Consider the following 17,119-nt stretch of genomic DNA (forward strand, 5'->3'; position numbering starts at 1 on the left):
CCAGCAAAGAAATTGAATCAGTCATCAAAAATCTCCCAACAAATAAGAGTCCAGGACCAGATGGCTTCCCTGGGGAATTCTACCAGACATTTAAAGCACAGATAATACCTATCCTTCTCAAGTTTTCCAAAAAATAGAAACGGAAGGGAAACTTCCAGACTCATTCGATGAAGCCAGCATTACTTTGATTCCTAAACCAGAAAGAGATCCAGCAACAAAGACAACTATAGCCCAATATCCCTGATGAATATGGATGCAAAAATTCTCAATAAGATACTAGCGAATCGAATTCAACAGCATAAAAAGAATTATTCACCATGATCAAGTGGGATTCATTCCTGGGCTGGGCAGGGCTTGTTCAACATTCTCAAATCAATCAGTGTGATACATCACATTAATAAAAGAAAAGATAAGAACCATATGATCCTGTCAATCGATGCAGAAAAAGCATTTGACAAAATCCAGCACCATTTCTTAATAAAAACCCTCTAGAAAGTCGGGATAGAAGGAACATACTTAAAGATCATAAAATCCATTTATGAAAAACCCACAGCTGATATCATCCTCAATGGGGAAAAACTGAGAGCTTTTTCCCTGAGATCAGCAACACGACAGGGATGTCCACTCTCATCGCTGTTGTTTAACGTAGTGTTGGAAGTCCTAGCATCAACAATCAGAAAATAAAAGGAAATCAAAGGCATCAAAATTGGCAAAGATGAAGTAAGCTTTCACTTTTTGCAGAAGACTTGATATTATATGTGGAAAACCCGATCGACTCCATGAAAAGTCTGCTACAACTGATACATGAATTCAGTAAAGTCTCAGGATACAAAATCAATGTACAGATAACAGTTGCATTCTTAATACACTAATAATGAAGCAACAGAAGACAAATAAAGAAACTGATCCCATTCACAAGTGCACCAAGAAGCATAAAATACCTAGGAATAAACCTAACCAAAGATGTACAAGATCTGTATGCTGAAAACAATAGATAGCTTATGAAGGGAATTGAAGAAGATATCATTCAATGCAATCCCAATCAAAATTGCACCAGCATTCTTCTCGAAACTAGAACAAGCAATCCTAAAATTTGTATGGAATCACAAAATGCCCCGAATAGCCAAAGTAATTTTGAAGAAGACCAAAGCAGGAGGCATCACAATCCCAGACTTTAGCCTCTACGACAAAGCTGTAATCATCAAGACAGCATGGTATTGGCACAAAAACACATAGAACAATGGAATAGAATATAAACCCCAGAACTAGACCCACAAAAGTATGGCCAACTAATCTTTGGCATAGCAGGAAAGAATATCCAATGGAAAAAAGACAGTCTCTTTAACAAATGGTGCTGGGAGAACTGGACAGCAACATGCAGAAGGATGAAACTAGACCACTTTCTCACACCATTCACAAAAGCAAACTCAAAATGGATAAAGGACCTGAGTGTGAGACAGGAAATCATCAAAATCCTAGGGAATAAAGCAGGGAAAAACCTCTCTGACCTCAGCCGCAGCAATTTCTTGACACATCCCCAAAGGCAAGGGAATTAAAGGCAAAAATGGACTATTAGGACTTCATGAAGATAAAAAGCTTCTGAACAGAGAAGGAAACAATCAACAAAACTAAAAGGCAACCAACGGAATGGGAAAAGATATTTGCAAGAGACATATCGGACAAAGGACTAGTATCCAAAATGTATAAAGAGCTCACCAAACTGCACACCTGAAAAACGAATAATCCAGTGAAGAAATGGGCAGAAAACATGAATAGACACTTCTCTAAAGACATCCAGATGGCCATGAGGAACATGAAAAGATGCTCAACGTCGCTCCTCATCAGGGAAATACAAATCAAAACCACACTCAGATATCATCTCACGCCAGTCAAAGTGGCCAAAATGAACAAAACAGGAGACTATAGATGCTGGCGAGGATGTGGAGAAACGGGAACACTCTTGAACTGTTGGTGGGAATGCAAACTGGTGCAGCCACTCTGGAAAACAGTGTGGAGGTTCCTCAAAAAACTATAAACAGACCTACCCTACGACCCAGCAATATCACTGCTAGGAATTTACCCAAGGGATACAGGAGTACTGATACATAGGGACACTTGTACCCCAATGTTTATAGCAGCACTCTCAACAATAGTTAAATTATGGAAAGAGCCTAAATGTCCATCAACTGACAAATGGATAAATTGTGGTTTATATACACAATGGGATACCACATGGCAATGAGAACGAATGAAATATGGCCTTTTGTAGCAACGTGGATGGAATCGGAGAGTGTTATGCTAAGTGAAATAAGTCATACAGAGAAGGACAGATTCCATATGTCTTCATTCTTATGTGGATCCTGAGAAAGTTAACAGAAGACCATGGGAGAGGGGAAGGAAAAAAATGGTTAGAGAGGGAGGGAGCCAAAACATAAGAGACTCCTAAAAACTGAGAACAAACTGAGGGTTGATGGGGGGTGGGAGAGAGGGGTGGGTTGGTGATGGGTATTGAGGAGGGCACCTGTTGGGATGAGCACTGGGTGTTTTATGGAAACCAATTTGTCAATAGATTTCATATTAAAAAATATTTACTTAATCCTTTCTCTTTTGCTTTTGCTAAGTATGACCTTGGTTTATCATTTTTATTCTTCCAAAAACCAGCTTATAGTTTTATTGATCTGTTGTACTGTTTTTGTTTGTTTCCTTCTTTATCACTTATTTCTGGTCTAGTCTTCTTTATTTGCCTTCTGCTGGCTTCAGGGTTCATTTTCTGCTCATTTCCTAGCTCGTTTAGTTGTAACATGGTTGTGTGTTTGAGATTTTTCTTCTTTCTTGAGTTTGGCCTGTATTGCTATATATTTCCCTCTTCCAACCACTTTTGCTGCATCCAGATCGTTTGGCACTGGCATGTTTCCGTTTTCATTTGCTTCCATGTATTCTTTACTGTTTCCTTAATTTCCTGAAAATCTCATACATTCTTTACTACAACGTCTTTAACTTCCATGTATTAGTGGTGTTGGTGAAGGTTTTCTTGTGGTTGACTTCAAGTCTCATAGTGTCCTGGTATGAAATTATGCTTGGTATTATGTCAATCTTTTTGTGCTTGTAGACGGCTGATTTTTGACATAGTATGTGATCTGTTCTGGGGAATGTTCTATGTGCACTCAAAAAGAATGTGTATTATGCTGTTTAGAATGGAATATTCTGAATATATCTGATCAGCCCATTTGGTCCAGTGTGTCTTTCTAAGCCATCGTTTCCTTATTGATTTTCAGCTTAGGTGATGTGTCCATTGTTGTAAGTGGAGCGTTAAAGTTCTCTATTCCTATTATTGTATAATTATCAATTAGAGTCTTTATGTTTCTTATTAACTGATTTATGTATATCAGTGGTTACAATTTTAGCATATAAATATTTAAAGCTTTATATCTTCTCGTTGGATAGACCAGTGTATGATGATATACTGCCTTGCTCATCTCTTGTAACAGATTTTGGTTAAAATCTAGTTAGTGTCATACGTGTATGGTACTACAAGTTTCTTTTGACGTCCATTAGCATGATAAATTGCTGTCTCTCCCCTCAATTTCAATCTACAGGTATTTGGGTTGAAGATGAGTCTATTGGATGCAGCGTATAGAAAGTCTTGTATTTTTTTTTATCCATTCTGTTTTCCTATGTCTTTTGATTGGAACATGTTGCCCTTTTACATTCACAGTGATTATTGATAGATATAAACTTAATGCCATTGTGTTAGCTCTAAAGTCACTGTTTCTGGAGATTTTCTCTGCTTATTTCTAGTCTTTGTTTCTTTTAGTCTTCCTATCCCACTCAAAGAGTCCCATTTAATATTTCTCAAAGGGCTGGTTTAGAGGCCACGAACTCTTTTGGTTTTTGTTTGGGAAATTCTGTCTCTCCTTGTATCTGAATGAGAGCCTTGATGGGTAAGTATTCTTGGCTGCATATTTTTTACTTGGGCATGTTGAGGATATCATACCACTCCTTTCTTGCCTGCGGGGGTTTCTGTGGAGACATCTGCCATAATCTTTTATGTCTTCCCGTTTTAGTTAGAGACTTCTTTTGACTTGCTGCTTTTAGTGTTTTTCTTTATATGTATATTTTGCTAATTTTATTGTGATATGTCTCCGTGTTAGCTGCTTTGTTTTTATTTTAATGGGAGTTCTCTGTGACTCATAAATGTGGATGACTATTTCCTTCCCCAGTTTGTGGATGTTTTCCACTATAATGCACTCAGATAAAACTTTTCCCCTTTTTTCTCCCTCTTGTCTTCCTCTGGGACTCCTTTGAAAATAATTTTATTACACTTTATGAAGTTGCTCAGTTCCCTCAGTATAAGTTTGTGATGCAATATTTAATTTTCCTCTTCTTTCCTGCTTCACTTCCCCCATAATTTTATCTTCTATGTCACTTACTCATTCATCTGCTTCTTTCCACCTGAGGTCATTATATACAATCAGTTTCACATCTCGGTTATAGCATTTGTAAAGTTTCAGCCTGACAAGTTTTTAAGTCTTTTCTACATGCAGACAGGGTATCCTCCTGTCTTGTATGCTTTCTTCAAACACAGCTAGTATCCTTATGATGATTTTTAAAAAATTCTGTTTACTTATGATAGTTTAAAAAAATTGTGTTTGAGGCATATTGGTTATATGTGTTTTAATTATATACCTGGCAATGACGTTTTATCATTTTTCTTTTGGAATGAATTCTTCCATCACTCTGTATTTCTATGTCTCTGCTTTCTTAAGTTTTTGGAAAATCCTGTTATGTTTTCTGCTTCTAGAGTAGTGTCTTTATTGAGAAATGTTTACATACTGTTGAGGACCTGACTTTTCTGGAAGCATTTCTTGCATGTGCTGTGGGCACTGTGCTGTTATGTATTGGCTGCTCTGTCCCTCAGGTCAGACCTCTCCAGAGTTTCTCCTTGCCTCTAGTGGGGAGTTTTTCAACTTTGTCCATAGTGTTGTGAGTTTTAACTAGGTGAGTTTGTTCTGCCTGTTAAAAGAGGCTAATTCCTATCTCCTCTAGAGGTGAAGGTTTGCCTCACTATATGGTCAGTAGACTTGGTGCTTGTGGGGGTATATAGTGGTCTTTGAAGGGAGGGGCGTGGTGCTGGTCTGGGTTCCGGGCACTCTTTCCCTAGTAAGGAAGCACTTGAGGAAGGCAAGGGGGGTGGATCTTGGTGTCAGTGGCTCAGCTTCTGCTGGGGGTGCTGTGCTGTTCACTGAACTCTGTCCATGCTGATTGGTGGGAGGAAATATTGGCATCAGCTTCCACTCTAGTCCCTGTGTTGGAGTTCCCAGCCGCCCCTGTTCAGGAAGCCCTCACACAGAGAGAACGATCTGTACTCGTGGGTCCCAGGCTTCCATCAGAACACAGCCTTCACCCTGTCCATGTCCAAACCATTGGCTCACCTGGTGGCACAGAGCTCTTATGTTTTATCTCAGGAGCTCTAGCTGGGTTTGAAAACTCCAAATTGTATGAACTCAATATTACAGGGACCCCACTGATCCTCTAGAAGAGTGTTTCACTGTGCTGTGGCTGAAGCTGGTTATCCCAGAAGGGCAGTTGCATGAACACTAGGGTCTTGGAGTTCATGGTGAGGAATAACAAGAAGGCAGTGTCCAGTTAGCTGCTCTCAGCAGACTCCAATGCTAATGACCAGGGCAGTGCAATGGTACCTGTCAGCTCTCGTGTCCCATGAGAGGCAATGCCCCCTCTCCCAAATGCACTCACAGAAGGGGACTGTCTCTCCCATGCGATCCAGGGGATCCTTTGACCGCAGTGCCCCCATGGGCCTCTGCCCTCCTTCTTTACAGGAGCACTGCCCTGCCCACCAGTCTCCACCCCAGTGATGTCATGGACTTCTAAATCTCTAGTCTTTGAACTCCACATTTACAGGAGGTTGAATTGTCTGATTACCTTTATGTGTCATCTTGACTGCATCATGGGTGCCCAGATTAACCACTGTTTCTGTGTATGTCTGTGATGTGTTTCCAGAAGAGATTCGCATTTCCATCCATGGTTTCTTTCTGCCTGGGCATCACCCATTCCATTATAGTTCTTAGTAGAATATGATGCAGAGGGAGGAAGAATTCCCTCATTTTTCCTTCCCATGTGCTTGTTTTAACTGGAAGAGTGGTCCCCTCTGGCCCTAGTTCTGAGAGTTATATCATCAGGTCTCCATGTTCTGAGACTAGACACTAGTTCAGAATCAGATGAGAATTACACCACTGGTTTTCCTGGGTCTCCAGGAAAATCCTGGATCATGGGACTTCACAACCTATTTAGTCATGGAAACCAATGTGCTTTGGGTCTGTTACTCAGGAAAATCCTGACTAATACATGGGGATGATTTAACTCTTGTTGAGAGGAATGGAATAAAGCTCTAGCTCATTAAAGTCCTGAGTAGCAAGTGCCAGGAGGGAAGTATCAGGTTGTTTGATTGGGACAAGGGCTCGGTGAAGGTATGGGGAGCTGTGGGATCTTGTGGTCCTGGCTGCACAGGGAGTGCATCTGGGACTCCTGTAAAGGTGCAGCTGTTGTGCCTCAGGATATCTGCAATTCACTCATATTGAGGGACAGGAGTAAGCAATGCAAACAACTGTGTTTTTGTGTATGTTAGGGTAGTTTTCCTATGACAACACAGTTGTTAATTCAGAGAGTTAATAGACACAGAATCCTGTGTCCAGGGAGGCTCCCTGGGGAAACTTCTGTGTGGAGAGGAAGCCCCAGACCCTGACAGGAAACCTGCCTGTAACCTCCATCTGCACCTGCTCCTGGGAACACAAACCAGAATTGTGCATAGTGTGCTGCCCCTGGTGGTGCTGGTTCCCTCCTGCAGGGAGGTTTGTGTCTGGGCTCCCAGTGAGGTCCCCTCACCCTGTCTCTTGCACAGTAATAAGTGGCCGTGTCCTCAGTCTTCAGATTGTTCATCTGCAGATAAAGCGTGTTCTTGGCGTTGTCTCTGGAGATGGTGAATCGGCCCTTCACGGAGTCTGTGTAGCTTGTGCTACTTCCATCAGTATTAATATATGCGACCCATTGCAGCCCCTTTCCTGAAGCCTGGTGGACCCAGTTCATGCTGTTGCTACTGAAGGTGAATTCAGAGGCCACACATGTGAGTCTCAGAGACCCTCCAGGCTTCACCAGGTCTCCCCCAGACTCCACCAGCTGCACGTCACACTGGACACCTGAAGACACAAGATATATTCATCAGGAAACTGTCATACATCCACTGGTCTCCCTCATATCCACTCATATACTCAGTGTCTCTTGTTCACCATGAATTACCTTTTAAAAGGGCAACCAGGAAAACCCAGCCAAGCACAAACTCCATGGTGAGGTGTCTGTGTTCTGTCCTGGTCACAGAATGGGAACACCTGGACTCCCGGGCCTGGGGCTCCTCTCCCAGCTGCAGGGTTGGAGCTGGACTGGTTTAATCAGCACACAGAGCCCCCTATTTGCATATCCTCTGACTATATATCAAGCTCCAGACTTATATTTGTTTCAAATTTAAAACCAGTGTTTGAGAGGCACCTCTAGATGATTTCTTGCAGAAGGTGCTGTGACAGTATAAATAATTCTAATCTGTGAACACAGTTATCTTTTCATCTGTGTTTGCCATTTTACATGTCTTTCACCCATCACGTCATGTTTGGTATGCTATTTTACTTTTTAGTGAAATTTAATCCTAAATACTTTATTTTGTGCCATATAATTTAATGTGTGTTTATTTTTGTGTGACAGAGAGGAGAGAGAGATCAGAGAGAGAGAAGGGGACAGAGAATCCCAAGCAGGCTCTGCACAATCATTGCAGACCCTGCCTCAGAATTAAACTCAGGAACCATGAGATCATGACCTGAGCCAAAATCAACAGTAGGCACTTAGCAGATTGATCCACACAGGTGCTCCATTTTGTGCCATTTTCAATTGTGTGATTTTGTTATTTTTTTTCATATACTATGTTTTTGGTGTGTGGAAATACAGCATATTTTTGTATGTTGACTTGTATCCTGAATTTTCCTGAGTTTATTAGTTCTAATGCTTTTTTTGTGGAGTTTCTAAGGTTTCACTGTATGTAAGTTCGTGTGATTCTCAAACAAATAATTTTCTTCTTACTGGTTTACATGTCTTTATTTCATTTTCTTACCTAATTTTTATGGGTACATCTGCAACTTGTAGGAGCAGAAAGCATTTTCCTTCTTTGCTTCTGTGTTCTTTGGTCTAAGGATTCAATTGACATAAGACAGATCTACAGAAGAGAATAAATTTCATTTTGCATGTGCACAAGCTTCCTAATAATATGACACCCAGAGAATGAAGAAAGTAGGTGGCACTTGTGCCTTTTAGAATAAAAAGCAATGGATTTGCAAAGAGTTAACAAGACAGAGATTTGGGTTTGGGCAAGTCAATTAGTGAGGAATTAACCAGGCTTGTTTGCACAGCCTTCTTGGTGCTAAGTTCCCATTTCTGGTGCTAAGGATTGTTCTCCCCTTCTGGTAGAGGGGAAGGAAGTTTCCCAGGTGAGATTTATTTCCTGCTCTCAGGGGGACAAAGAATGGCCACAGTTTCCTTTGACTAGCTGTTACTCAAGTGACTTTCCTCCAAATAAGCAATGTGACAAGATGACATACATTGGGTGCCATATTTTACTGGTCTTCATGTTACCATGTGGAATACCTATGTTGGGAATGAGCATTCTTGCCTGGCTCCTAATATGACAGGAAAAGCTTCAGTTTTTCACTGTTAAATATGCTGTCATGTGTGGGCTTTTCATCTATGGCCACGTTTTTATGGAGGTTATTTCTTTATTTCCCTCAGTTGCTGAGATTTTTTAATAATGACAATTTGTTAAATTTTGTCTAGTTTTATGTGTATCAATAGATGATCATATGGATGATCAACAGATGTGACTGCATTGTCACATATGACCCTTTCATTGTGCTGTTGCATTCACTATGCTAGGAGTTTTGCATGTATGTCCATCTGAGATATTGGCCTTTAGTTTCTCTTCTTAAGGTGTCTTTCGATTTTGCAGCATAGTAAGGTTGGTCTTGTAGATGAATTGGGGCATATTCCTTTCTTTTCAGTTTTTGGTAAGAGTCTGGGAGGTATTGTAATTAAATCTCTTTTATATTTTGATACAATTCATGGATAAAGCCCTCTGTTAGTAAGCTGCCTTTTTTCTTTTGGGGTGGTGTATGATTAGGTTATAGATCACTCTTATTTGTTTTCATTCTGTCAATTTTCTATTTCTTCATATACAGTCTTGGGGATTGTATAACTCTAGAAATTACCTAGTTGCCTTTAGTTATCTAATAATTGGTCTATAATTCTCTAGGCATTTTCTGTTATTGTTTTCACTTCTTTGGTATCAGTTATGTCCCCTCCTTAATTCTGATTGTATTTGTTTGAGTTTTACCATTTTACTAGTAGAGATGCTTTTTAAATTGCATTTAGCTTTCCAGATATACACTTCAATTTGTTAATTTTTTGTATTATTACACTTTTTATTCCTTTTATCTGTTCTAATAATTTCTAATATTAGTTGAGTTAATAAAAATGCCAATGAATGTATCTGGGAAATTCTTATTTATATGGTACCACAGAGCACACAGAAGTGAGAAAACAATCCTGAGAAAGAAGAAGAAACCTGGAGACAGCACACATCCTTCTTTCTAAGTATATTGCAGAGGTACATTGTCTATAACACTGTGCTGCTGGTACAGAGTCAGACACACAGTCCAGTGGAGCAGATTACAGAGACCAGAGTGAAATGTGTCTGGATGCAGTCAGCAAATCCTCCATGAGATTTCATAGAATTAAAATTAGAGAAAAATTGGCCTCTTTCACAAGTGGTTTTGAATTCCAGTGAGTAAAATAATGACATTTGGTCCTTATCTTATACCATACGGGTATGTAGAACCCCATTCATCCCCTTCCCTGGAGTCTGGCACACCCACCTCATCAATTAGCTATTGAAGGTGAATCTAGAGACTGCACAGGAGAGTCTCAGGGACCCCCTCCCCTGCCAGGCTTCATCAGGTCTCCCCCAGACTCCACCACCTGCACGTCACACAAGACATCTACAGATACAAGTCAGGAAACTGTCACACACACTGCTTCTCTCACTCATATGCCCTAACATAGTCAGTGTTTCTTGTTCACCATGAATTACTGTTTAAAATAGAACCAAGGAAAACCAAAGTGAACCCAAACTCCATGGTGAGATGTCTGTGTTCTGTTCTGATCACTGAATGTGAACACTTAGGGGCTGGGGCTCTTCTCCCAGCTACAGTTTCAGGGATGGGAGGGTTTAATCAGCATACAGATGTCCTTTGACAGTATAGTAAATTTTGCAATAGAATCCTCAAGAAGCCAGTGACCCTTGGCAGGTGTAAGGGATGAGGCAGTGTTTGGTATCACAATATCTTTCAGGACATTGTGATTTATTAATTTGTGATTTTGCTGCAGTGATTATAGTACCCATGATAACCCTTATTTTCACATATGCACCCAAACACTTGAGGTAAGAATCAGTATACCACCATTGTACAGGTTAACAGGTACACTGCAGCAGAGATGGAATGTGTGAGTGTCAAAGAGCATGTATGAGGTGAGAGTAGTCCCAGCATCTGGACCTGTGCTCCCCATCGTGGGACCCACCTGCCTCCTGAACCACATGCAGTACAAGTCTGGACATTCCAGTGAGGTTTTCAGGTTCATTACCTTCTAGAAGTCCCAGGAGAGTGATCGGTGGAAGCCAGTTCTATTCTGTCACAGAAATTAGAGTGAGAAGCCTCGACAGAGACTCACAGAGCTGATGGAGATGCCAGGGGTTTTCTACAAACACAAGGGGTCATTTACACATGAACTCTATGTGGACATCAATGGAAACCCTCAATATGGGGCCTCTGGGTGGCTCAGTTGGTTAAGTGTCCGATTTTGACTCCGGTCATGGTCTCACAGTTTATGCGTTTGAGCCTTGTGTCAGGCTCTGTGCTGACAGCTCAGAACCTGGAGACTGCTTCATATTCTGATTCTGTGTCTCCTCTCTCTCTTCCCCTCCACCACTCATACTCTCTCTCCCTCTTAAAAATTAGTAAACATTAAAAAAAGAAAGCCTCAATAAAGTTAAAATGGTTGAATTGTATTAAAATATGTTGAAGGCAAAACATCTGAGATCAGGAAGGGTGATGTTAATTAAAAATATTTCTTAATCTATGAAATGGAGATCATTATTCTTCTAAACTCTTGTTAATGTGAGAATTATCAAGGATATATTTATCCCAGTGCCTGACCCTGGGGAAGTTTGTGTATTCCCATTATCATGGATTATTCCAAACAGGGAGGAAACTTGTGTGTTTCCACAGCTTTTACAAACTCTTTGCTGTGTTAATGTCAGAAGAAGTGTGCAGAGCCTGGATCTGAAAACCCTCGAGAGGATACCAGCCTTCAACCAATCTCTTGTCCTGGATCATGAGCTCCCTGGTTTCTGAGTTCCCCCTGGTGGTTGTGATTGCCCCCTCGTGGTCCCCGTGCTCCTGTTGTTTCACAGATACCCGCAGAGATACAGTGACTCATTTATTTCCCTACCCATTTATGCAACATGCAATGGTGAGACCCTTCCATCATGAGCACTGCAGACCCTTCTGTTCACAGGATGTCTCCTCCCACATATTTCCCATCTTTGAACCCCTCACTCTGCTCCTTGCCTATAAATATACAGTTATATTTCCTTTAATCATTGGTGAGCAACAATCTTGAATAGTCATCCTTATCAGCTGGCAAGAGTCAGAAGAACTTTTCATTTGATAATCAAGAGAACAAAAGAAAGATTTTTGGGCTCAGAAATTCTACTTTCATGAAACTGGGATAAATGTGCTCAGCTTCAAACATGTACCACCTTAAAGAAAAAAGGAAGTGTCAATCCCAGAGACAAGTTGGAGTCTGAGATTCAGAGCATTCTGTCTTTGAACCTAATGGGTTTCCCCGGATTGATAATCAAATTGTTTCTTGTTGGTGATGCACTTCTAAATTACACTTTATTTCTTCTGTCATAGGAATGTCAGTACCTGTTATGTTATGGTTACCATGCAGAAGCATTCAGAAGAACATGAATGGTTTTCTAGAAATGCAGGTCGGCGAATGGAGAAGGTTTCACCCCAGGATGGAAGGTACCACAGTCTCACCCTACCCAAGCTACATGGTTAGATTTGGGGTTTTAGAGGTAGTGAAATTTAGGTACATTTTGGACTTGACTTAATATTTAATGATTTGACATGTTGGAGGATTTGGGTTTGTGGTAATGTGTCATGTGGGATGGAGGTGAACTTTCCCTGACATCATTGTGGACTGTGGTCCACATTAGATTAATTGTGAGACATTGATATTACTGCCATGTGTATGAGTCTGGGGATGCAGTTAAGGACACAGATGGGCAGTCACCAAATGTTAATCTCGGAACTGAAGATGAGTGAGTGCGTCCTGAAGACAGCACATCTTTGGGAGGGAATACCTTGAGAATTGTGGGATGAAACCCCTCATCACCAGGCACAGACACATTCTTGCATGAAGTCCATGTCTCCCACTGGATCTGAGTATCTGACTGAACCCAGGTGGATATGCATGGATGTCCCCAAAATGCTCTGAGGTGAAGAGAAACAGTAAGGGATGAAACATGAAGAAAGACAGATAACAGCAAGGAAAGGCACATAAAGGAGTCATTGCCATTGAGAGAAGACTTTTGGGGCTTACATGCATCCTGTTTACTGCAGCCTTGATTGGATGATGTTGGACACTAGCCAGTGGAGGTCGATGGCAGCCCTACAAACTGGGCTCTGGGATGTAAGACCAGAACCATAGCCACCCTAAGCTGACTGTATTGTGGACAAGTGACATGACTCGGGAGGTCCCTCACCTGAGGGTAAAGAGAATTTCCGGCCACCCCTGTGGTCCCTCCACCCTCTGAGGTCACTCCCTCCAGATGTTATACATTCACAGCTTCTATTGTATGTGAAATGTACCCTCTCTCAGTAAGATGATGGTCCACTGCTGGTTCTGGGAGGATCCGTCCTTGTGACCTTGTCTCTGGTATAAACCTCTTCTCTGTCTTCTAAGAATGAAAGAGAAGTTCCCCTTATGATGCAGCTAAAATCCGGTATTGTGCCCTCACTTGGTTCCAATTATTTTTTGGTGTAAATAACTCGTGAAATTGTCATCTGTTTGAAAATTCCCTTCAGAAGCAAGTACTTGAATACATGGGTGGTGTCAGGTGGTGTAGACCAGTGGAACAGCACATGGTAAACATGCATCCTCAAGGCTGAGCTTGTTCCCTAGTGAGGAATGGGAATTACAAGGAATGCCAGATGACACTAGTCTGTGCTTCTTAAATACCCAACAGACCTGGGTGAACGGGTCTGGTCCAGGAGCAAGGACGTCTACACACAGGCAATACATAGATGCCAGCTGTCTAGACAGACTGCCCATGAGATGTGGTCACAGAGGAGCTGGGAAGGGCAGCTGCGGTTTGAATTCCAACTCACGTGGCACCAACATTGGGAATCATGGTTATGTTTATTAATTAATGTCCACTACCAGTTAGGGATAAAATGGGTAAATGCAAGTAGTTAGACTCACTGCCCTAGATCCCATTATTTATGACCATGTGTAACAAAATCCGTCCATTTCCTTTTTCCCCCTGTGTTTTAATGTCTGAAGATTGTATTTATTTACATCTTTGTTAGTTAACATATAGTGTAGTTTTAGTTTCAGGAATAAATTTTAGTGATTGATCACATACATTAACACCCAGTGCAGGCTCCTGGGAAGATGGCTGCATAGGAGGATGCTGGGCTCACCACACATCCTGCTGATCACTTAGATTCCACCTACACCTGCCTAAATAACCCAGGAAACTTCCAGAAGACTAGCAGAATGCAGTCTCTGGAGCCAAGTGCAGACGAGAGTCCCACGGAAGAGGGTAGGAAGGGTGGAGAGGTTGTGCGCACTCCACGAACTGGTGGGAGGGAGCCGGTCGGACAGGCGGCCCACCAGCCAAGCAGAGCCCCCGAGTTTGGCTTGCAAAAGCGGAGGGGCCGGATGAAGTGTGTTGGACCGCAAGCAGGACATGACATCTGGAAGGTTATAAGCTAACAGCTCTGCTCGGAGAACGGGAGGGCTGGAGGACAACGGGAGGGAGAGTTATTGAGCCCCAGACAACAGAGCTCAGCTTGCTGGGGAACAAAGGCTCCGCCGGCGCCATCTCCCTCGCCCATCCCCCAGCCAAAATCCCAAAGGGAACCAGTTCCTGACAGGGAACTTGCTTGTACCTCGCAAACACCCAATGCTGTGCTTCTGTGCATCAATCCCTCCAGAGGGTCTGACTCCCTCCCGGTGCTTCAGGGCCCTACCGAAGTGGATCTCTGAAGGAAAAGTGAGCTGAGCCTGCCCCTCCCACCCCAATGTAGCTTGCCGATCCACCCCAGCTAATATACCAGATCTCCAGCACCACAAGCCTGGCAGTGTGCAAGTAGCCCAGATTGGCCATGCCACCCCACAATGAATCCCGCCCCTAGGAGAGGGGAAGAGAAGGCACACACCACTCTGACTATGGCCCCAGCGGTGGGCTGGGGGCAGACATCAGGTCTGACTGCGGCTGGCCCACCAACGCGAGTTATTTAAGACAGCACAGGGGAAGTGCCCAGCAGCCCTGCACCACTCCAGGGACTATCCAAAATGACAAAATGGAAGAATTCCCCTCAGAAAAAATGTCCAGGAAATAACAACAGCCAACGAACTGATCAAAAATGATTTAAACAATATAACAGAAAGTGAATTTAGAATAGTAGTCATAAAATTAATCACTGGGCTTGGAAACAGTAAAAAGGACAGCAGAGAATCTCTTGCTACAGAGATCAAGGGACAAAGGAACAGCCAGGAGTAGCTAAAAAATGCTATCGAGATGCAAAATAAAATGGAGTCAACTATGGCTCAGATTGAAGAAGCAGAGGAGAGAATAGGTGAACTAGAAGACAAAATTATGGAAAAAGAGGAAGCTGAGAAAAAGAGAGATAAAAAAAATCCAGAAGTATGAGGGGAAAATTAGAGTACAAAGTGATGCACTAAAGAGAAATAATATATGCATAATTGGTATTCCATGGGGGAAAAGAGAGGGAAAGGTGCTGAAGGTGTACTTGAAGAAATAATAGCTGAGAACTTCCCTGATCTGGGGAAGAAAAAAGGCATTGAAATCCAAGAGGCACAGAGAAATCCTTCAGACGTAACTTGAATCAATCTTCTGAACGACATATCATAGTGAAACTGGCAAAATACAAAGATAAAGAGAAAATTCTGAAAGCAGCTAGAGATAAACGTGCTCTAACATATAAAGGGAGACCTATAAGACTCGTGACCGATCTCTCTACTGAAACTAGGCAGGCCAGAAAGAAATGGCAGGAGATCTTCCATGTGATGAACAGAAAAAATATGCAGCCGAGAATCCTTTATCCAGCAAGTCTGTCATTTAGAATAGAAGGAGAGATAAAGGTCTTCCCAAACAAACAAAAACTGAAGGAATTCATCACCACTAAACCAGCCCTACAAGAGAGCCTAAGGGGGATCCTGTGAGACAAAGTACCAGACACATCGCTACAAGCATGAAACCTATGGACATTACAATGACTCTAAACCCATATCTTTTTATAATTACACTGAATGTAAATGGATTAAATGTGCCAACCAAAAGACATAAGGTATCAGAATGGATAAAAAAAACAAACCCATCTATTTGTTGTTTACAAGAGACTCATTTTAGACCTGAGGATACCTTCAGATTGAGAGTGAGGGGATGGAGAACTATTTATCATGCCACTGGAAGTCAAAAGAAAGCTGGAGTAGCCATACTTATATCAGACAAACTAGACTTTTGATTAAAGGCTGTAACAAGAGATGAAGAAGGGCATTATATAATAATCACAGAGTCTATCCATCAGGACGAGCTAACAATTATAAATGTCTATGTGCCGAATACGGGGGCCCCCAAATATATAAAACAATAACAAACATAAGCAACCTTATTGATAAGAATGTGGTAAATGCAGGGGACTTTAACACTCCACTTACAGAAATGGGTAGATCACGTAGACACATGGTCAATAAAGAAACAAGGGCCCTGAATGATACATTGGATCAGATGGAACTTGAAAGATATATTTAGAACTCTGCATCCCAAAGCAACAGAATATACTTTCTTCTCGAGTGCACATGGAACCTTCTCCAACATAGATCACATACTGGGTCACAAAACAGCTCTTCATAAGTATACAAGAATTGAAAACATACCATGCATACTTTCAGACCACAATGCTATGAAGCTTGAAATCAACCACAGGAAAAGGTCTGGAAAACCTCCAAAAGCATGGAGGTTAAAGGATACTCTACTAAAGAATAAATGGGTCAAACAGGCAATTAGAGAAGAAATTAAAAAATATATGGAAACAAACGAAAATGAAAATACAACAATCCAAACGCTTTGGGATGCAGCAAAGGCAGTCCTGAGAGGAAAATACATTGCAATCCAGGCCTATCTCAAGAAACAAGAAAAATCCCAAATACAAAATCTAACAGCACACATAAAGGAAATAGAAGCAGAACAGCAAATACAGCCTAGACCGGGCAGAAGAGAAATAATAAAGATCAGAGCAGAAATAAACAGTATAGAATCTAAAAAAACTGTAGAGCAGATCAACGAAACCAAGAGTTGGTTTTTTGAAAAAATAAACAAAATCGATAAACCTCTAGCCAGGCTTCTCAAAAAGAAAAGGGAGATGACCCAAATAGATAAAATCATGAATGAAAATGGAATTATTACAACCAATCCTTCACAGATACAAGCAATTATCAGGGAATACTATGAAAAATTATATGCCAACAAACTGGACAATCTGGAAGAAATGGACAAATTCCTGAACACCCACACTCTTCCAAAACTCAATCAGGAGGAAATAGAAAGCATGAGCAGACCCATAACCAGCAAAGAAATTGAATCAGTCATCAAAAATCTCCCAACAAATAAGAATCCAGGACCCGATGGCTTCCC

General features: G+C 41.5%; 1 gene segment (V, D, J or C); it reads right to left on the reverse strand.

Annotated features, from left to right (window-relative positions):
• Window positions 1–5,656: 5,656 nt before the first annotated feature.
• Window positions 5,657–7,421, reverse strand: LOC125168158 (immunoglobulin heavy variable 3-74-like). The segment is given in 3 exon segments: window positions 5,657–5,737; window positions 6,901–7,211; window positions 7,312–7,421. Coding segments are annotated over 3 exon segments (438 nt in total).
• Between the last annotated feature and the right edge of the window lie 9,698 nt (window positions 7,422–17,119).

The sequence above is a fragment of the Prionailurus viverrinus genome, chromosome B3 (genome assembly GCF_022837055.1).
Source record: "Prionailurus viverrinus isolate Anna chromosome B3, UM_Priviv_1.0, whole genome shotgun sequence".
In the NCBI taxonomy this organism is placed as follows: Eukaryota; Metazoa; Chordata; class Mammalia; order Carnivora; family Felidae; genus Prionailurus; species Prionailurus viverrinus.